At 45.0% G+C, this 23,718-nt stretch overlaps 1 protein-coding gene across 2 annotated transcripts in view; it reads left to right on the top strand.

The window, feature by feature from the left end:
• Positions 1 to 23,718, top strand: part of LOC141082544 (NXPE family member 1-like) — a 264,550-nt gene that overhangs the window by 224,740 nt on the left and 16,092 nt on the right. For both annotated transcript variants that reach the window (XM_073566464.1, XM_073566465.1), the window contains exon 5: positions 19,887 to 20,105. In XM_073566464.1, coding sequence (XP_073422565.1) covers positions 19,887 to 20,105 — 219 coding nt within the window. The remainder of the gene's footprint in view (positions 1 to 19,886; positions 20,106 to 23,718) is intronic.

The raw sequence follows: 23,718 nt of genomic DNA, 5'->3' as shown, positions 1-23,718 counted from the left end.
ATCGAAACCGCATGGACCAGGGATCATCCCACCAAATGCCCGCTCTCCCTTTAACGTGGGCATAACTCTACTCAGACAACACAGGGTGAGGGTAAAACATTGTGGCAATGCTCAATTGAACCACAAAATAGGCAGATAACTCATAAAACAGCCCCAGCACAGTACCCCAAGGTGGTGCACGTTACAGAGTCTCACCCTTCCGGTGACTCGCTGGGATAATGACAGCTTCTTCAGTTATTTCAGAGCTTCCAGGGTCGACTACGCCACCTGTGGCACACACACGGAGAAGAGGTAATGACAAGTGTAGGAAGATGACAGTCCATTCAGGTATAAGGCCAGTTGTCTGGAGGTGTATACATATTAGTCCGCATACTCAAATTGCATTCCAGACACAATTATATAACCCTTCCTCCAGAGCAACAGAAGGAAAAGGAATGTATAAAATAATCATAGCTTTTATTAAATGCTCAAAAAATGTATTCAATAATAACAAAATTATACAGGATGCCTCGTGTCATGAAAACAAGCGGTGGGACTTCCCACTATAGGTTAATTTTATTAGCCCAATTCAAATGATAAAATAGCTTGTTGAAATTTAATATCTAATATATAAAGCTCAATGTGGGTGTGTGTGTATATATGTGTGTATGTCCGGGATTCGCATCCGCACCGTTGCAGCTACAGCCATAAAATTTGGCACAGTCACACGTCTGGACCCCGAGAGCATCATAGGCTATGTTGTGAGGCAAAATTTTAACCCCATGCGTTCCAATTCACCAAACAATTTTGCCCCTATCTACATAATGGGGGAAAAGTGTATGTATGTATTGGCATCTGCACCGTCGTAGCTGCAGCCACAAAATTTTGCACAGTCACACGTCTGGACCCCGAGAGCGTCATAGACTATGTTGCAAGGCAAAATCTTAATCCCGCGCGTTCCAATTCACCAAACAATTTTGCCCCTATCTACATAATGGGGAAAAAGTGAAAGGAAAAGTTTTGGAGGCAAATTGACAGCTGCCAGATGTGAGCATGGGGGACTTAAAGAATGAGAGCGATGGCGCCAAAGAGTATATACCGTACAGTTACTAAGGTGGGGCCCTGACATGGGATACTCTCCACACACGGGGATATGAACACACACACAAAATGCGCCACACACTACCACGTGCTTCAACACATATACCACCCTCAGCACACATTTCTCCACACATACACCAACCTCGCCACATAAAAGTCGAAGCACAAAAGTCGCCACTCAAAACTCGCCACGCTGTCCAAGAGCTGTTTAAAAGATGAAAAATGAGCTGTGATTGGTTGCTATCAGCAACAGTTTTCTTTGTAGACAGTTGTGGTAACTGAGGCCTATTATTCTTATGATTTCTATGGTGTTATCATCCTTCTGTAAAGCTGGAAATAACACATTTTATTACCGTGCCAACACAGACCACCCTCTGACACAGACTGCAGGGGGAGCCCAGTATCACACAGGATAGGATTAGATACACGGCTCAGCAGTCAGTATCACACAGGATAGGATTAGATACACAGGTCAGCAGTCACTATCACACAGGAGAGGATTAGATACATGGCTCAGCAGGCAGTATCACACAGGATAGGATTAGATACACAGCTCAGCAGTCAGTATCACACAGGATAGTATTAGATACGCAGCTCAGCAGTCAGTATCACACAGAATAATATTAGATACACCGCTCAGCAGACAGTATCACACAGAAAAGGATTAGATACACGGCTCAGCAGTCTATCACACAGGATAGGATTAGATGCACGGTTTTTATGTGCAATATAATCATTATAATTTGTTATAACTAACCACAGTTGGTTACTATGCCCAGGCAATGCCAGGCTCTTCAGCTAGTAATATAATATTCCAGATAATTTTTTATTGGGAAAATGTCTCGAGCAGAAAGCCAATGGATTTTTAACTTGGACTCCCTAATGCCAAGGGGTCTTAATGCTGAGGTTGAATTATTTGCATTCAACTGAAAAAACAGGACAGTATTTAATGGGTTAATATGCCAAGTTGACAACCGCAGATTTAAAAGATGACCATTCCCCTGATGGACCATCCCTGAGGAAGGAAACCGAGCATCTCCGAAACCGGTAGAAAGGAAAGGAATTGGTCCACATCGTTCTCCGGATCCCACCACGTGACTACTGACTTCAGAAAGGTCCTGCAGACACTCTGCAGCCAGCAGCTCCACGCTGGCGGGTCAAAGGATCTGTGAGTAATATGAGAGCCTGTTACCGGCCGGGCAGTGCTCTAGAAACTAACTGTGTATTGGAGATTTAACCCTGCTTTGTCCTCAAGCAAGCGCAGCACATCACATAAGAGGGGCAGTGCTCTAGCAACCATCTGTGTGTTGGAGTTTTAACCCTGTTTTGTCCTCAAGCAAGCGCAACATACTACATCAGCGGTATCATCCTCTTTCTTCAATGCAAACCTTCATATTGTGCTGGACATATCTGAGGTAAATCTTCATCAGGCTCTTTTGTGTATTTTAGTGCTTCTAAATTCTACCTTTATCTTCATTTATATAAACGCCTCTGCATATATTGTTATATATTTCCATATATTTATATTTTTATATTGCTTCGGCAGCACATATACTAAATTCATTTACCTCTATAGAACCTTACAGTCCCACCATTCAGTTTATATATTTTAATCCAAGGTTAATTTAGTGTGATATATTAAGGATATCTCAGCGCAGACATATACCTATGCTTACAATTTTCATTTACAACATTGTGGTGTGTTGTTCTGTCGTGCGGCGGGCATTCCTTTATTAGTACTAGCGCCCCCAAACATATATTTTTCTTCTATTTTTATACTTAGCATGTGTCCTTCACTCAGTATTTATATAAAGGGTAAGAATGGAGAGGAGATCAAGTAGTATTACTTGATTATTTAATCTATTTGCATAGTTTTTCCTCCTCTGTTTTTGAAGTTATCAAACTATCTAGCCTACACAATGTATAATTACAATATCAGTAAACATCACTAGTCATCAAGGATAAGAGCACAATATGTTATATGAACTGTCAATATTACAGGCTTACACATGCAAAAGTCTATTTCCTTGACCAACACATTCAAAAGCCAAATAGAGACAACAGTCTATTCTTCTTGGTTTGCTAAAAATAGTCACCTGGTTAATTAAGATATAATGCTGTGTCTCCACATCTTAATTAGTCAGACGTGATAGGATTCCGATGATCCTTCTCCACTTATGGGGAACAGTCCACAACATGTCTTTAAGCACAGTCACAAATGTAAGAGGTCTCACCTTTATGATTACAAAACTTTGTATCATCCAGTTTCCTCAGAGCATATTCCATGTCTTCTATACGAAAATAAACTCCACACATAATTGAAGAGTAACAATTAGTGTCCATTGGGTCAACACATTGCGTTCTCTGCATTCCATAGTTCCTGGATTAAATCCCATTCAATCTGTTGAAGCTGACACAGCTCCTGTAGTTTTCATTTCTTTTTGAGGTCATACATCAACTCTGGTCTTCTTCCCAAGGCCGAGTTGGTGGTGTTGTACATAATGGAGCCTGAAACATGCTTTGCATGCCTCATCAATGGTCTGCTGGGTCTGTCTGTATGCCTCCCTGGTTGTGGAGCTCTGGACAGTGTGTGAGAACACCAGTCCCCTGCAGCTCCCCCAGGTCCCACCATGCTGAGTAGTATCCCACCACTGTCACAATAATGTGGAGATACGGGGGGTCGGTGGGCACCCAGGTCCGCTAGACAAAACCCCATGAACCAGGGATCGTCCCACCGAACGCACGCTCTCCCTAACGTGGGCATAATGCTACTCAGACAACACAGGGTGACGGTAAAACAGTGTGGCAATGCTTTATTGAACCAAAATACAGGCAGATAGCTCATAGAAAAGTCCCAGCACAGTACCCCAAAATGGTGCACATTACAGAGTCTCACCCTTCTTCTGACTCGCCGGGATAATGGCAGTTACTTCAGAGCTCCCAGGGTCGACTACCCCACCTGTGACATGCACACAGAGAGGAGGTAATTACAAGTGCAGGAAGATGACAGTTCATTCAGGTACAAGGCCAGTTGACCAGAGGGTCATAACCTGGCTTCATCTTCCAGGGTCAACTACCCCACCTATGGCACACACAGAGAGGAGGTAACAACAAGCTTAGGAAGATTACAGTCCATTCAGATACAAGGCCAGTTGACCAAAGGGTCACAACCTGGCTTTTCCGAACATCTCCATGGAGCCAGGCGACCGGTTGGACCCAATCCTGGCTTTCTCCAAATGTTTCCATGGTATAGCGATGGTCAACGGAGCATATATATATTCTTCCAACCGGGGTCAAGGTTCCCTAAGTTGTTTACTGTAGAATGATACATTTTTTTGTCCCTCGTGATGGAGCCATGATGTATTAGCAGAAGTCCTATAGGGTCCCCTGGATGTTTAGATGTCTTGACAGAATCTTTGACTGTCTCTCTCTCTCTCTGACAGACTACAGTATACATAGGCATGTAACCTTTTTTATACTTAACATGTGTTACGGGCTGGCAGAACGCACCAAATAATATAATGATAGTAGGTGCATTCGCAGCCCGGGGTCCACCGTGCAGAGGTGGTAAACTGCTGATTAGTAAAGGTGGATGTATATAGCGGTATACAAAGGTATACAAAGGTCATACACGGGTTAACATCACCCGGTGTGAACAGGAGCTGTCTCTGTTGTGTCACAGAGCCGCAGTACCGCAAAACTTAAATGCCAAAGTCTGCTAGCACTCACAGAGCTCGGCAAGGGGGCACTCAGAATGTGGTCACGGAACTCTGCCCCAAGGACACAGGGTCAGAGTCCCTCTAGACCTTCTGAGCATGTGGCGTTGCACCTGCGGACACCACTATAGACGCTGACCTTGGAGAAGTGTCGAGCACATGCACTGTGGCGTGTAAAGCCAGTGGTGGACACTGATTCTAGTCTCTGACTCAGCCTCTACCTACACCTAGACCTGGGTGCTTGACAGGCTAGACTGCACAACACATGCGTACCAAGTTTAGGAGTTTCCAATGAGTCATTCACCAGAGACATTCATACATGCATACAACACTGATCCACATGGTCTCTTCTTTGTCTATACTAGCGCATGGCCGTGCAGCCATGCAACTCTTTTATAGCAGCGTCCTTCCGGGACCTTCGTGACCTTCCTGATGGTCTAATCGGAGCTGGAGAAGGACCTGAGCATGTGACCTCCGATCTCCAATGAGAGATTGTCCCACGGGCATACTCAGTAGACTGAAAGGAGGACAGTCCCTGGATTAGCTCGCTGCTGACCAGCCTGCGTTGCTATAGCTGGACCAGAGGTGGCAGCAGCAACTAAACCTACAGAGCTGGTCTGAGCAGAGCGCCTGGATCGACGAGTCTGCTGAGCAGCCTCCTGTGCGGCTAGAGAGGAATGGGAGACTGCCGAATGCAAGGCTCGGGATTCCTGCTTTGCAGCGACTGGAACCCGAAGCCTAACAACATGTTTCCTTCATTCAGTATTTATATAAAGGGTAAGAATGGAGAGGAAATCAAGTAGTATTACTTGATTATTTAATCTATTTACATAGTTTTTCCTCCTCTGTTTTCAAAGTTATCAAGCTATCTAGCCTACACAATGCATAATTACCATATCAGTAAACATCACTAGTCATCAAGGATAAGAGCACAATATTTTATATGAAATATCAATATTACAGGCTTACACAAGCAAAAGTCTGTTTTCTTGACCAACACACAAATTCAAAAGACAATATACATATAACAGTCTATTCTTCTTGGTTTGCTAAAAATAGTGTCAGCAGCATTAGAGGGGTGGGCATAGCTGTACCCTGTCCCACCTTGGCTCTTCTACAGCTGCATATGTCCTGGCAGAGCTGCTTCAAACTAGTGTGAAAACGCCCACATTTTTGCTCATTCTGCGCTAAAAAAATGCAATTTTTCAGTTGTTTCTGCCGCTTTTCACACAAAATCACTTTTATGAACCTCCCCCATAACTGTAATCTTCATTGGTATAACAGTATAACAGTAAGGTTTTATTGCTTTAGCCAAATTTTTGGAGACAAGTTGAGTAAAAAGCGACAATACTGGCCTTTTTTATTACAGTATCAAGCAAGAAAGTTTTATGACATGCAAATTGTATGGTACTGGAATGTCGTATATGTGTAGTTTTGCTTTTTTATTATTGTTTTCCACTATAAAGGACTTTATGAGATAAAATGATGATTTACATTTTTGAACTTTAATTTTTTTTCTTTATTTTAAGAGCTTTTCTTTACTTAATTTCACTGTGAGATCGGTGGTGAAATACATTGCAACTGCATATTGCATAAAGTATGCAAATAGCCTCCTCACAGAAAGAGAGCAAGGACCCTTGCATCACCTGTTGGCAGTAGCAATCCTAACAGTTAATATCAATCTTTCAAAGAACTTTGTCACATGACTTGGGATATACGTGACAATAAAATAAAGTTGATGGTGTGATGGTAAACATGGAGGCCACTGTTATTCTTCTAGGTTGTCAAAGAAACTAACAGTACCCCTGGAGTGTGATGTAGAACTGATAGTTATAGATCAGAGCATCACAAACACCTGTCCTCATACTCTTCCTCCCTCAACAGATCATGTTTACAGAATTTCCTTGAGATTGCACCATACCTCCCAACTTTTGAAGAAGAGAAAGAGGGACAAAGGCTGCAGCGCGCCGTGGCAAATTTTAGGCCATGCCCCGACCACACCCATTTCACAACTAGCAACACATGTCCACACCCCAACCACACCCATTTAGCACTGCTGATCACACTGACTGGTACTGAGGGCACAGTGGCTGGCATTATGGGCACAGCGGCTGGCACTGTGGGCACACTGACTGATACAGAGGAAAAGAAACATAGAGTGAGAAAGAAAGAAAGAACAGAGAGAAAGAAAGAGGCGACAGAAAAAGAACAGAGAGAGAAAAAAAAGCAAGAGGGGAAGGAAAGAAAGAAAGAACAGAGAGGGAGAGAGAAAGAAAGGGGAAAGAAAGAAGAGAGAGAGAAGAAAGAAAGAAATAGAGAAAGATAGAAAGAAAGAAAGAGAGAGAGAGAAAGATGGTAAAGAAAGAAAGAACAGAGAGAGAGAAAGAGAGAGAAAGATGATAAAGAAAGAACAGAGAGAGAAAGAGCAGAGCGAAAGAAAGAACAGAGAGAAAAAGAGGAAATAAAGAACAGAGAGAGAAAGAACAGAGCGAAAGAAAGAACAGAGAGAAAAAGAGGAAAGAAAGAAAGAGAACAGAGAAAGAAAGAACAGAGAGAGAGAGAAAGAGAGAACAGAGAGAGAAAGAAAGAAAGATTAGAGAGAGAGATAGGGGAAAGAAACAAAGAAAGAACAAAGTGAAAGAAAGAACAGAGAGAGAGAGAAAGGAATAGGGGAAAGAAAGAACAGAGAGAAAGAAAGAACAGAGAGAGAAAAAGAAAGAGAGAAACAAAGAAAGAAAGAACAGAGAGAGAGAGAAAGGAGGAAAGAACAGAGAGAGAAAGAAAAAAGAAAGATTAGAGAGAGAAAGAAACAACAGAGAGAAAGAAAGAACAGCGAGAGAGAAAGATTCTATAAAGATACTATAGCAGCCCGACTCCCATTGCAGTGCCCACCTGAGCCTCCTGATGCAGGACATATTATGATCCACTCACATGGCCGGCATCCCCGATTCCAAGGCGATCTCGCTGTCCGCGCTGTCGGAGGAGGACACGGTAATGGAAGGAAAGAACAGAGAAGGAGAGAGAAAGAAAAAAAGAAAGGGGAAAGAAAGATGGGAAAGAAAGAAAGAAGAGAGAGAGAAAGAAAGAACAGAAAGAGAGAGAAAGAACAGAGAGAAAGAAAGAAGAGAGAGAAAAAGAGAGTAAAGAAAGAAAGATAGGAAAGAAAGAGAACAGAGAAAGAAAGAAAGAGAGAACAGAAAGAGATAGAGAGAACAGAGAGAGAAAGAAAGATTAGAGAGAGAGGGGAAAGAAACAAAGAAAGAAAGAACATAGCGAAAGAAAGAACAGAGAGAGAAAGGAAGAGGGGAAAGAAAGAACAGAGAGAAAGAAAGAACAGAGAGAGAAAAAGAAAGAGAGAAAAAGAAAGAGGAAAGAAAGAAAGAACAGAGAGAGAGAAAGGAAGAGAGAACAGAGAGAGAAAGAAAAAAGAAAGATTAGAGAGAGAAAGAAAGAACAGAAAGAAAGAAAGAACAGAGAGAGAGAAATAAACAGAGAGAGAAAGATTCTATAAAGATACTATAGCAGCCCGACTCCCATTGCAGTGCCCACCTGAGCCTCCTGATGCAGGACATATCATGATCCACTCACATGGCCGGCATCCCCGATTCCAAGGCGATCCCACTGTCCACGCTGTCGGAGGAGGACACGGTAATGGATCTGAAGCTTTCCCTGAAGTGCCTCCATGGTTCCGTCACACTCTCCTCCCAAAATTACCTCATTTCCTGTCAGCTTCTACCACGTCACTTCCAGTGAAACGTCACGCGTGAATTTTAAAGTGCTCCTCGGAGCTCCACCATGTACTCCTGTGTGTACTTCCAGTGGAACATGACGTGCGACTGCGAGCTTTAAAGTGCTACCAGTCCCCGGAGTTTCCGTCGTGTACTCTGCTGTCAATGCCCAATTGCGGGAAAGTAAACTTCCCGGCCAGGACAGCGGGATAGGGACTCGAAATCAGGACTGTTCTACTGTATCCAGGACAGTTGGGAGGTATGGCTACAGTGAGGCCCCTCTGGAGCCCTAAGGCACTGGCTGCTGGTGTAACCCAGGAGAGGGTGTTGCAGGAGAGCCCAGGCCATAGGTGACAGCAGCTGTCCCCGCTCACTCCCTGCCACACAGCAATGAAGATGAGAAGCCTGCGACCATGGCAGGAGGCAGCCCTCGATGATGTGTGTCACAAACTGAGGTGCTGGCACTGCCCGCAGGCTGCTCTCTGCCCTCTCTGCTGGATGACAGCAGGCAAAATGTCTGTAGGATCCCGGCATAAGCAGGACATGGGGGAGAGAGCTTGGCCCCTGCAACCTGAGAGGAGAGCAGGGCACCCAGTAGGCATCCCTGCTCCTCCAGGACTAAGTGCTCCCAGTCCCCGGGGTTTCTGCCATGTATTCTGCTGTCATTGTCCACGATCGTGGGAAAGCAAACCTACCGGCTGGGAGAGCGGGATAGGGACTCGAAATCGGGACTGTCCCGCTGTATCCAGGACGGTTGGGAGGTATGATTGCACTAATATAATGAACCCCAGCCTTTTTGTTTACCCTGAAAGCCACATTTAGATCTGAAAGCCGGTCACAAGCCACATCCAGAACTAACCGAGTAGTGATATCTAAACCCTGCTCACCTATCCCCCACAGAACACTTAATACTGATTTAATGAGAGCCAAAGCTTCCTCATAAAAACCACACAGAGACAGTATACTTACAACCATGGTTCCCACAATACCTCCATTAGCATTCCACACTATTGCATCCATCTTCAATGCAAAACCAGACACGAAACACGAAAGTCACCATCTGGAAAACTTCTCTTCATAGCCATTTTTTGGACCTTGTCCTAATGCACACATCACTGGCCCACAAGCCAAATGTGGCCTCCAAGCCACACATTGGGGATTCCTGCTCTGATGCAAAGTGTGTAGAGACATTGTGATCCAAGAAGCCATTGTTGACATGCAACTGGTGAATAGCCATACTCTATGGTATGGAATGACAGTTAAAAAAGGTTTTGATGGGGAAAGTTTGAGTTCTGGAGGAGGCGAAAAAATTGGCTCTGAGTAGCATGTTCTTGATAAAACACTTATAGGGTCTTACCAAACTGGGAATCAAATCCTGTATCCTTTCGGATCTCTCTTTTCATAATTTAATGGGAGCCAGTAAGTTAAACAAAGTGTGTGACCTTCGTACACTTTTCTAGATTTTTTGGGTAAACCAAACAATACAATTACAAAACAAAAATACATGCTTGGGAAAAAAAATAACTGCAGGGCCCTCATGCTACCACAATACTCACACTATTGCAAGCACCAATCTGTTAAAAAACAAATTGTAAGCATTTAAACAGAACCTGTAACCAGGTTTGACCGATATGATATAAGATTTCAGGCATGATATACAGCATTCTATAGTACCGCATTTCTGCCCCAACCTGTCTTGCAAGACAATAAAAAGACGTTTTATTATACTCACCTGCAGGGTGGTCAGGTCCGATGAGTGTCACTGGTCTTGGTCTGGTGCATTCCTTCTTCTTATGATGCTGTCCTCCTTTTTGCTTTGTGAAAGACGCGTCCGTAGCATTTGTAATGTTTTAATGATTTGACCATCATGGCTGACTACTTGCACACATTCCCACAGTTTGATATGACTGATGTCATTAATCTCTCTCATAACTGGAGAAAATGACTAAACCGATTTGAGAACTTCCTGGAAGCTATGGACATAAAAGAGGAGAAAAGAAAGAGACGTGTTCCTGCACTGCGCGGGCACAGGAGTCTATGACATATACAGCACGTTACCTGCAGCAGAGACAGACACGTAAAACAACTGCACCAAAGCTCTTACTGACTACTTCAACCCCAGACAGAACATCAGATGTGAAAGATGCAAGTTCAAGATTGCTAAGCTGCTTCCAGAAGAATCCATAGACACCTATGTCACAAGGCTAGAAGAGCTAGCACATGGATGTGCTTTTATGGATGTAGATGATGAAATCCTAGCTCAAGTAATTGTCACCTGCTCGTCTAATAACCTAAGGCGTAAAGCTCTGCAGCAGGATCTCTCTCTGCATGATTTACTCAAGATGGCCCGTGCTATAGAGATAGCCGATCATTAGGCCACCGCAATGGAGAATGGGGATAATTTACATGTGCATAATCTCAAACAAAAAAGTGCACAAGACAAGCAAGCCCTGAAACAGAAGAAATGTTATAGATGTGGACAAAATTTCCCTCACCACCTGAACAAATGTCCAGCTATAGGACAAGCATGCAGTGAATGTGGAAGAGGGAACCATTTTGCAGCTGTCTGCAAATCAGCGCACAACAAGTCTCCTCTGTTTATGACAAAGCCCACAAACATAAAAATGGTAAATCAGGATATAGAAGAAATGTCTGTGGCTGAGAACTATGTGTTCACTACCTCTGTCACTGGCTCAGTGCGGTCTCCCTGTATCACGCTCACTATCTGCGACACGGATATCACCTTTACAATAGATACAGGAGCTTCAGTGGATATCATAGACAGCAATGAATATGAACAATTGAAAACAAGGCCAGTCTTACAGCAAGTGCATACTAAAATCTTTCCATATGGATCTAAAACACCTCTAACTACAATGGGACATTTTGACGCTGAACTTAGCTATAAAGAAAATAAGCAGAAAACCACTTTTCACACACTACAAGGATCGGGAGGCTATCTTCTCAACTATCACACTACACTGATGCTAGGGCTCATCCAGATTATTCGTACTATAACCGACCCAGCGGATCTGGATGTACAGGCCATGGTGAACAGCTTTCCCTCCTTATTTAGTGGTTTGGGAAAACTAAAGAACTCTCAAGTGCATCTTCATGTAGATGACAGTGTCCGTCCAGTATCCCAGGCTCACAGGTGTATTCCATTTCACCTGAGAAAGAAGGTAGAAAAGGAAATCCAATTGGTCATGGATGAGGACGTTATTGAAACTGTTACTTGTCCCACTCTGTGGGTCTCTCCACTTGTGGTTGTTCCAAAACCAAAGACTCCAGAGCAGATGAGACTGTGTGTTGACATGCGCCTGCCCAACACCGCTATTCAGAAAGACATATCTCACCTACAATTGAAATCAGTCATTAAATGGAGCAACCGTTTTTTCAAAGATTGACCTCAATAAGGGCTATCATCAATTAGAATTGAGTCCTGAATCCAGATACTTGACAACCTTTTCCACCCATGTGGGTCTCAGAAGGTACAAAAGATTGACTTTTGGGGTATGCTCAGCAGCGGAACGATAAGGAGTGTCATTCAACACATTCCGAATGCCTTTAATTATAGTGATGACATACTGGTTTTTGGGAAAACTCAAGCTGAACACAATCGTGCTCTATATGCTATCTTCGAATGCCTGCTCTCTGCTGGACTTACTTTAAACAAAGAGAAACACGAATTTGATAAAAGTTCATTGGAGTTCTATGGTCACATCTTCTCGGCAGAAGGAGTACGACCTGATCCCAAGAAAGTGGAATCCATCAGAGCAGCCTCAATTCCACAGAATGCCAGCCTTGGAATGGCCAGCTACTGTCCTAGATACAGTTGTGGCCATAAGTATTGACACCCCTGCAATTCTGTCAGATAATACTCAGTTTCTTCCTGAAAATGATTGCAAACACAAATTCTTTGGTATTATTATCTTCATTTAATTTGTCTTAAATGAAAAAACACAAAAGAGAATGAAGCAAAAAGCAAAACATTGATCATTTCACACAAAACTCCAAAAATGGGCCAGACAAAAGTATTAGCACCCTCAGCCTAATACTTGGTTGCACAACCTTTAGCCAAAATAACTGCGACCAACCGCTTCCGGTAACCATCAATGAGTTTCTTACAATGCTCTGCTGGAATTTTAGACCATTCTTCTTTGGCAAACTGCTCCAGGTCCCTGATATTTGAAGGGTGTCTTCTCAAAACTGCCATTTTTAGATCTCTCCACAGGTGTTCTATGGGATTCAGGTCTGGACTCATTGCTGGCCACCTTAGAAGTCTCCAGTGCTTTCTCTCAAACCATTTTCTAGTGCTTTTTGAAGTGTGTTTTGGGTCATTGTCTTGCTGGAAGTCCCATGTCCTCTGAGGGAGACCCAGCTTTCTCACACTAGGCCCTACATTATGCTGCAAAATTTGTTAGTAGTCTTCAGACTTCATAATGCCATGCACACGGTCAAGCAGTCTAGTGCCAGATGCAGCAAAGCAACCCCAAAACATCAGGGAACCTCCGCCATGTTTGACTGTAGGGACCGTGTTCTTTTCTTTGAATGCCTCTTTTTTTCTCCTGTAAACTCTATGTTGATGCCTTTGCCCAAAAAGCTCTACTTTTGTCTCATCTGACCAGAGAACATTCTTCCAAAACGTTTTAGGCTTTTTCAGGTAAGTTTTGGCATACTCCAGCCTGGCTTTTTTATGTCTCGGGGTAAGAAAAGGGGTCTTCCTGGGTCTCCTACCATACAGTCCCTTTTCATTCAGACGCCGACGGATAGTACGGGTTGACACTGTTGTACCCTCGGACTGCAGGGCAGCTTTAACTTGTTTGGATGTTAGTCGAGGTTCTTTATCCAACATCCGCACAATCTTGCGTTGAAATCTCTTGTCAATTTTTCTTTTCCGTCCACATCTAGGGAGGTTAGCCACAGTGCCATGGGCTTTAAACTTCTTAATGACACTGCGCACGGTAGACACAGGAACATTCATGTCTTTGGAGATGGACTTGTAACCTTGAGATTGCTCATGCTTCCTCACAATTTGGTTTCTCAAGTCCTCAGACAGTTCTTTGGTCTTTCTTTTCTCCATGCTCAATGTGGTACACACAAGGACACAGGACAGAGGTTGAGTCAACTTTAATCCATGTCAACTGGCTGCAAGTGTGATTTAGTTATTGTCAACACCTGTTAGGTGCCACAGGTAAGTTACAGGAATTTGTGTTTGCAATCATTTTCAGGAAGAAACTGAGTATTATCTGACAGAATTGCAGGGGTGTCAATACTTTTGGCCACAACTGTATATTCCAAATTTTTCATCAATCAGCACTCCATTAAGGGAACTTACAAAACAAAATTGTGTCTTTCAATGGTTCAAGGACTGTCAGGCCTCTTTTGAAACAATTAAAAATGAACTCTGCTCAACAACTACCATGGCCTATTTTGATCCATCCAGCTCTTCGAACTGAACTCATTGTGGACTCCAGTCCTGTGGGACTGGGTGCTATTTTAGCGCAATACAAGGATGACAATCAAAGTCTCCATATCATTTATAATGCAAGCAAAAGCTTAACAAGCACTGAAAGAAAATATTCACAACCTGAAAAAGAAAGCTTGGCAGTTGTCTGGGGATGTGAACACTTTCACTTATTTCCCTATGGAGCTCCCTTCACCATTGTCACAGATCATCAACTCTCCTTACAATTTTTGGAAAGCCCCAAGCTAAAATGCCTTCACGGATCGAATGATGGGGTCTACGTCTACAGGAATACAATTACAAAAATTGTTCACAAACCTGGAAAATATAACAATCCTGCTGATTATATCTCAAGACATCCTGTGAATGATGATATACCTGGGCATTCCTCCATGGAAGAATATATACGATTTAGAACAAACTTCACTGCGCTTATCCTCAAGAAGCCTGGAATGAATAAAGGCCAAAAAATAGTTAAAACATAGGTTTATATTGAGGATTGACCCTTCACTGATATTGCACACTGTTGCTGCTAAATAGCGGTAGATTGAGTGACAAGCTATGATTTGACTGCACAGGTTCTATGCACACTAGACTCTCACCGTTGTCAGTAGACAGCGGTGAGTTTAGACACTTACTTGTGATAAAGTAGAGCCAAGTTGCTGAGTTTCACTATTGAGCGATGAAACAACGTGTAGCATGTAGCAGCGCGCTCTCAGTGCGCCGTGGATTGTTGAGATCCGGCTGACAAGCGGGGATGGAGAGTGGGGAGCTTTAGAGAGGCAGAGGCTGACGGCGGGCTTCGGCCGAAGCACCGCCGCCGACACACTGCAGGGAGCAGAACGCTGGGGGCGTGACGTCACGTGACCAGCTGCTGGGCTGGATGGGTAGTGCTGAGGGTTAGTTTGAATGACGCGTTTCGAGGTACGCGGTCCCTCTTCATCAAGGTTGCAGGCATTGGCCCTGGCCCGTCCTAATAACCCCTGCCTCCCGGTTTTGCTCGGCCTACCTTACTTCAATTAAACACCCCCTTTGTGAAAGTGATTGCATGAACTAGTAACTACAATATTGGTGGCATATGTGGGAGATTGTAATAGATGCAGGATTAATTGTGATATGCAATATATGTTAGAATGGTTAAACTAGTAAAATATACACATTAAAACTCGATCTGTACTTTATTTTATTATTAATATAACAATTGAAAAAAATGAAAAAGAATAAAAAATAATGAAAAATAGAAAATTAAAAATAAAGAATCTTAAGTGCACAACACCACAAGACCCATATACTGAATTGCAATGTTTGAATAAGAAACCAAGAATAAAGATAATATAAAAGAGAGGGTGGAAAAATATAAAAATATAAAAATGGGATAAAGGGGACCCTCATTTGTTAGGGAATGAATGAGGCGGATAAAAATTCCCAAAAATGTTGATTTTGCAGAGACAAAGAGAATTTTTAAATTTATACTTAAATTTATACTTAAATTTTATTTCATTTCAAGTTTAAAAAGCATAAAACTCAATTTCGTAATTCAGGCCTTTAGGGGCCATACTGTCCAGAAGGAAAATCCACCTGGATTCAATTCTGGATATCTGTTTCAGAAAATCCCCTCCTCTTGGATTATGGTGGACTCTTTCAATACCACAAAAGGATATGCCACGACAGGATCGATTATGGACATCCAAGAAGTGACGAGACAGGGGATGGCCTTTAAACCCCTTATTGATGTTATCCAAATGTTCCTTGATGCGAACTGTTAGTCTTCTTTTTGTCTGACCCACATAGAGCTTATTGCAGGGGCACTTTAATAAATAGATGACTCCACTTGATTGGCACGAAATGGCGGATTTGATACTAAACCCATTCGTATTGTCCGAATTGGAGAACATAGTTTGTAGTTCTTTTTTAATACATGTCCGTAAACAGCATACACATTTGCCGCACGGAAAGAAACCTATTTTTGGAGTGGTGAAGATTTACAGTGGTGGTGAAGATTCGCTCTGCAATGTTGAAACATGTGTCTCGTTAAGGCAGAGGTTGAGAGCCCAGGTGGAGGCACTAGAGGAGAGAGGAGGCAAAACCAGTGGAGCAAGTGTTAAATACAGAGAGGTTTGTCCTGCAAGCCTTGGGAGACTTGTGGAGCAGTCACCAGAGTCACCCAGTGCCCAGTCAGCGAGATGTAACTCCCTTGGCCATGCTTACTCATAAAAGTGTCTGTGGTAAAATGCACCCTGGCAGACAGAGATTTTGACAAGGAATGGGTGATGTTGTCTGCGACATACGGGGGTAGTGCAGGCACAGCTTTCTTAGAAAAGTAATGGCAACTGGGTAATTGGTACTGGGCGACTGAGACGGCAATCAGCTTTCGAAACCATCTGTTGCTATCAGGCGGAAAGGCAGCATTTCTGTAGCTAACAGATTGGAGATGGTGGAGTTCAACCTCTTAGCTTTGTCATGCATAGGAGGAAGCAATCTTTTATGTGACCACAACTGCAGAATCGTGGGCTGGCTGCAATGCTGAGATAGGCCGGAGTCCCGTGAACCAGACAAACTGCCGGACCGTGAGAGAGGTGCAGGTGAAGATGTTATATTGGATTGAGAAACTTGTGGTGTGCTCATTCTCTGAGATCGGTAAAAAACAGCAGGCATGTCCACTTCCATTACAGCTGACGGTGGGCTCTCAGTCAGCATGACTGAAGTGGGTAAAGAATCCGAGGTTCTGTGGTCGAAAACCTGCGTCTCAATAGTTGGCATGGTAACAGAGGAGGAGGAAAAAGCAGCAGAAGTGATTGATGGGGCTACTGATGGTTGTTGAGATCCGTTTTGAGCAGTGGGATTCCCACAGTAAAGCATGTCGATTGCGCATGTGCAGGTTAATACATGTGGTAGTCAAATTATTGCACATCGACTCTTTTTTATTTACCTCAACTCAGTTTTTTTTTTGCAAACTTGGCAGATTACATGACTTGACTCATGCAGTGTTAAAAAAGCCCAGGCTAGGCAACCCTTGCCACCCCTGCGAGTTTCAGACCTGCGTACGCTGCTGGTCACAGGCACAGTTGCGGCTGAGAATGCATTGCTGGTCGTGGCTGCATGACTATGTGTCTGTGACGTACGGCGCAATGTAACCTCCTCGTCTTCCTCCTCATAAGACCTACTCGTCTGTGTGCCTCTATGATCACGCTAACTGGGATCTAACATCTCATCATCATCATCCTCTGTGTTATCACATTCCTCGCCCTTGGAGTCACCATCCACCTCTTCTTGCCCTGACAGCACAGTATAGTCCGCGTGAGCCTCAGATATCTGAGTCTCATCAGGATCACCCCCCTCCCAGGGGTAAACGTCTGATGACGAGGGTCAAGATGCTGTTCGGACCGTACTTCGTAATGCCCTGGATCCAAGCAAAAAAGTTTTGGGCATCGGTGCATATTTCCTCTTCTTGACTCTGCAATGCATTTGAGTACACTTCTGATGAACATGGCATAGAATGTGTGAACAGCTCTTCAGACTCATCCATCTGTGGTTCTGTACAGTCAGTTGAATGGTTAGACAGTTGGGACATGGGGGGAAGCAAGGGGAATTTGGGTGCCACCTCTGTGGACTGTACTGGGTGTGATGTTGAGGTGGAGTTAGAGGAGGAGAGGCCACTTGAAGCTGCGCTTGCCATCCACTTGAGTACATGCTTCTGGGCATCATCGAAAAGGCGTATCGCTGTACGTCTGCCAAAGAAAGGTAGTGGTGTAGCCTGTCCAGTAACAGTTGTAAGTTATCTTTTTCATAGGATGTGACGTTGCTTCACTACTATCACTAGTGCTTTCACAAACATTACCACCTTCCCCACGTACACCTTGAACATCAAGCCTAACTCCTGTTTCACCACGGCCTCGCTTTTTCCCAGTCATGTTGCTCAGATAGTGTGGTAGGAGCACAGTATAAGCAACAACAAAATAGATTTTAAACTCTGCACCACCTCTGCAAACAGCTGAATTTCAGCGACAGTAAATTCCAAGTTGAAATATGGCATGCTCTATCATGTTATTCACATAGAAAAGAATTGTTTGAGTGTGGATGAGACCTGTATGACAAAGAAGTTATGCTACAAACAATTTGAAAGTCAGGTCCTTTACTGTATGAAACTAGGACAAAATAATTTTTTGTGGCCTCTGGAACAGGCCTCTATAACACACTAGATGCTGCAAACTATTTTAAAGTCAGGTCCCTTACTGTATGACGTTAATTAACAGAAGAATTTTTTGTGGCCTATGGATCAGTCCTCTATAGCTTAATTTCAACCCAACCAAATGACAAAGTGTGATACAGCGATTGTCTAACTTTTTGCAGCTGATTTTTTTTTAATGTGACTTTGGTCTGTAGACAGGTTCATATCACCGCTCCAAAATAACACCGTGGGATACAGGAGGCTGTTTCACATTTAGCAACAGGAAAAATGATAACCCTTTTTTTTTATTGTGCCTTAGGTCTGCAGACAGTTTTATATCATCGCAGCACTATGTAACAAAGTGGGATACAGCAGGATGTTTCACATTTAGCTACTGAAAAAATATTAATTAGAATGCTATAATCGTGCATGGAGCACACTAGAAGCACTGCACTTGTAGGACATGTGCCCTGCTGGCTTTGTCTGTGGACCTCAGTAATGACAAAAAAATGCTGAAAGGTAAATTTTACAGCCACACTGGCTACACTATCTGATATACAACCGCCTAGCTAACTACCTAAAATCTTGCTGCTAACAGTGCCAGCGTCAGGAGCAGCCTCTCTGCGCTGTTACAGTGTTAAAATGGCGCTAAAACAAGATGTCCGCTATTTATATGGAGAGGGACATGTGATTTCGGTAGACAATGACACGAGTCGTTGTGTCAGAACATTGTGGGTGTCTCCTGCTCCCTGATTGGCTAGCCGCAATGTGCACACATAAAGTTAGGAAAAAAATGACTTTTCACAATAATGCCGCTCCTCTGAAGTCTGCAAACCCCCTCCCCTCATCAAACACATGCCAAACGCGCATGATACACCACCATTATCATTGCCAAAGTGATGAAAATGCTTTTTGTGGCAACGGTAATATTTTCCCGCTCTTTTACCGAATGTTACCGATTTTTACCAATTTTATAAAATTTTGCTCGTGTTTCCGATCACAAATCTGAATGTGCATTATTCGTGCTGAATTTATGTTTGGCGATCGTTTTCTGAACAAATTCGCTCATTACTAGTGTGAGTCAATATACCGAAATACAAATTCAGCAATTTGCTCAACTTTGGTGAGGAAATTAGCATCAATTGTATTTGATGTGCTTCAAATGTGCCTTATTATGCTTTACAACCATTCCAGATCATAATAAATATAGGGTCACAAAAAATTTTGCTTCACTGCTTACTTGTCTGGCCATCACTGTTCTGCAAAGCTTCCCCCACTATGTGATGGGGCTTTCCAATGCTGAAGAGGTCTCTGATGTCATGACACGTCCTAACATCGTGATGCCATGATATATGTCACTAAAGGACTAGTTAGCACCCTGGGACAACACACATCATAATGTCAGTAGCCTACTTAGTGCCGAGTACCCTGGTGCAGAGTGAATTAGAGGAAGAAGACATTGCAGGCAGTGGAGAAGAAGAGACTGAAGGAAATTCCATGAAGGACCAGATGGGGGTCTTTGGTAATGGAACATGTCTATAACTTGAGGGGATATAATATTTATTTGCATTGTCCATTATTATTATTACCATTATTTCATATTTACTATTATTATTGTATGTTATGCATTTTTTATTATGATTTATTATCAATATTATTATGTTTCATCAATTTAAAAACTGACATAAGAAGCCATATTTATTTTGTATTTTTATATATTTGTTTAGATTCTAGTTCAAAAATAGAAACCACTTGTAAAACTGGAACAGGCTTAGAGTATCCCAGTGGCTATGTAATGGAGGAAACCTGGTACCCAAAAGCGTGCAAAATGCAGACCTATCACACTATGGAGAAAATGAACACATGTATGCAAGGAAAGTTCTTTTACATGTTTGGTGATTCTACAATGCATCAGTGGATGACATATTTTGAACACAAACTAAAAAGTAAGTCTAAGGAAGAAATATGTTTACACTCTTATTAAGTCATAGCAGTAGTTTTAATTAGAAGAAAAAGAAACACATTGGCCCACATTGATTAAGACAGACAATGTTTATGCCCATCTTGTTTATGGGTCCAATAGTGTGAGATGCACCAAATTCAATAAAAGTCACTTACCTCATAATGAATTTTGCACATAATCTACAGTTGTGTGAAAAAGTGTTTGCCCCTTACTGATTTCCTATTCTTTTGCATGTTTGTCCACTTAAATGTTTCAGATAACAAAACAAATTTAAATATTAGACAAAGGTAACACATGTAAACACAAAATGCAGTCTCTAAATGAAGGTCTTTATTATTACAGGAAAAAGAAATTCAAACCTACAGTGCCCTGTGTGGAAAAAAGGTGATTGCCCCTCCATTAAGTTATAAGTAGTGTTGAGCGATACCATCCGATACCCTAAAATATCGGATCGGATGGTATCGGCCTGATACGAAAAAAGTATCGGGTATCGCCGATTCCGATACCGGAAGTCCCATTCAAGTCTATGGGACTTCCGATATCGGAATAAAAAAAACCCTTTTCTCTCCTTGTACAGCCTCTCGGGGGGGGTGTACGGACCTTCCGGAGGTCTGTGCCGACTACCCGGGGGTCTGTGCGGACTGCCGGGGGTCTGTACCGGCCTGCCGGTGGTCTGTACCGACTACCCGGGGGTCTGTGCGTACTGCCGGTGGTCTGTACCGACTGCCCGGGTGTCTGTGCGGACTGCCAGGGGGCTGTGCCGGCCTGCAGGTGGTCTGTACCGACTGCCCGGATGTCTGTGCAGGCTGCGGGGGGCTGTGCCGGCCTGCGGGTGGTCTGTACCGACTGCCGGGTGTCTGTGCGGACTGCCGGGGGGCTGTGCCGGCCTGCGGGTGGTCTGTACCGACTGCCCGGGTGTCTGTGCAGGCTGCGGGAGGCTGTGCCAGCCTGCGGGTGGTCTGTACCGACTGCCCGGGGGTCTGTGTGGACTGCGGGGGGTCTGAGCAGACTGCGGGGGTCTGTGCAGGATCGTCCGATGGGACTACAAGTCCCATCGGGCGATGCCTGCTACCATGACGGTGATTGACACATTAGCCAATGATGGGACAGTAGTAGTCCCATCATCCGGCTAATGTGTTGAATGTTCAAAAAAAAAAAAATATATATATATACTACATGCATGCAATATGCATACTACATATATACCACATATACCGGGGGGCTGTGCCGACTGTCCGGGGGTCTGTGCCGACTGCCATGGGGTCTGTACCGGCCTGCTGCGGGGCTGTGCCGGCCTGCCGGTGGTCTGTACCGACTGTCCGGGGGTCTGTGCGGACTTCCGGTGGTCTGTACCGACTGTCTGGGGGTCTGAGCGGACTGCCGGGGGTCTGTACCGGCCTGCCGGGGGGCTGTGCCGGCCTGCCGGGGGGCTGTGCGGTCTGCCCGGGGTCTGTGCAGCCTGCCGGGGGTCTGTACCGGCCTGCCGGGAGGCTGTGCCGGCCTGCCAGTGGTCTGTACCGACTGTCCGGGGGTCTGGTCAGGCTGCGGGGGTCTGTACCGGCCTGCCGGTGGTCTGCACCGACTGCCCGGGGGTCTCTGCGGACTGCCGGGGGGCTGTGCCGGCCTGCCAGTGGTCTGTACCGACTGCCCGGGTGTCTGTGCAGGCTGCGGGGGGCCGTGCCGGCCTGCCGGTGGTCTGTACCGACTGCCCGGGGTTCTGTGCGGACTGCCGGGGGGCTGTGCCGGCCTGCCGGTGATCTGTGCCAACTGTCCGGGGGTCTGAGCAGGCTGCGGGGGTCTGTGCAGGATCGTCCGATGGGACTACAAGTCCCATCGGGCGATGCCTGCTACCATGACGGTGTTTGACACATTAGCCAATGATGGGACAGTAGTAGTCCCATCAACCGGCTAATGTGTTGAATGTACGAAAAAAAAAAATACATACTACATACATACTACATGCTACATACATACTACATACATGCTACATACATGCAACATACATACATACTGCATATATACCACATGAATGCAACATGCATACTACATATACACCACATATATACTACATGCATGCAACATGCATATTACATATATACCACATATATACTGCATGCATGCAACATGCATACTACATATATACCACATATACCAGGGGTCTGTGCCGACTGTCCGGGGGTCTGTGCCGACTGCCCGGGGGTCTGTACCGACCTGCCGGTGGTCTGTACCGACAGTCCGGGGGTCTGTGCAGGCTGCGGGGGTCTGTACCGGCCTGCCGGGGGGCTGTGCCGGCCTGCAGGTGGTCTGTACCGACTGTCCAGGGATCTGAGAGGAATGCCGGGGGTCTGTACCGGCCTGCCGGGGGGCTGTGCCGGCCGTCCGGGGGTCTGTGCAGGCTGCGGTAGTCTGTGCAGGCATCGTCCGATGGGACTACAAGTCCCATCGGGCGATGCCTGCTACCATGACGGTGATTGACACATTAGCCGATGATGGGACATTAGTAGTCCCATCATTCGGCCTATGTGTTGAATGTAAGAAAAAAAAAATACATACTACATGCTACATACATACTACATACATGCAACATATATACTACATGCATGCAACATACATACATACTGCATATATATCATATGTATGCAACATGCATACTACATATATACCACATATATACTACATGCATGCATACTACATATATACCACATATACCGGGGGGCTGTGCCGACTGTCCGGGGGTCTGTGCCGACTGCCCGGGGGTCTGTACTGGCCTGCCGGGGGGCTGTGCTGGCCTGCCGGTGGTCTGTACCGACTGTCCGGGGGTCTGTGCAGGCTGCGGGGGTCTGTACCGGCCTGCCGGTGGTCTGTACCGACTGCCGGTGGTCTGTACCGACTGTTCGGGGGTCTGAGCGGACTGCCGGGGGTCTGTACCGGCCTGCCGGGGGGCTGTGCCGGCCTGCCAGTGGTCTGTACCGACTGTCCGGGGGTCTGTGCAGGCTGCAGGGGTTTGTACCGGCCTGCCGGTGGTCTGTACCGACTGTCCGGGGGTCTGAGCGGACTGCCGGGGGTCTGTACCAGCCTGCTGGGGGGCTGTGCCGGCCTGCCGGTGGTCTGTACCGACCGTCCGGGGGTCTGAACGGACTGCCGGGGGTCTTTACCGGCCTGCCGGTGGTCCGTACCGACTGTCCGGGGGTCTGAGCGGACTGCCGAGGGGCTGTGCCGGCCTGCCGGTGGTCTGTACCGACTGTCCGGGGGTCTGTGCAGGCTGCGGGGGTCTGTACCGGCCTGCCGGGGGGCTGTGCCGGCCTGCCGGTGGTCTGTACCGACTGTCCGGGGGTCTGAGCGGACTGCCGGGGGTCTGTGCAGGATCGTCCGATGGGACTACAAGTCCCATCGGGCGATGCCTGCTACCATGACGGTGATTGACACATTAGCCAATGATGGGACAGTAGTAGTCCCATCATCCGGCCAATGTGTTGAATGTAAAAAAAAAAATACATACTACATACATGCTACATACATACTACATACATGCTACATACATACTACATGCATGCAACATACATACATACTACATGCAACATGCATACTACATGCAT

This window comes from Dendrobates tinctorius, unplaced genomic scaffold (genome assembly GCF_039654945.1).
Source record: "Dendrobates tinctorius isolate UK_male_01 unplaced genomic scaffold, ASM3965494v1 ptg000018l, whole genome shotgun sequence".
Lineage (NCBI taxonomy): Eukaryota > Metazoa > Chordata > Amphibia > Anura > Dendrobatidae > Dendrobates > Dendrobates tinctorius.
This window is presented reverse-complemented; position numbering and strand designations above follow the sequence as displayed.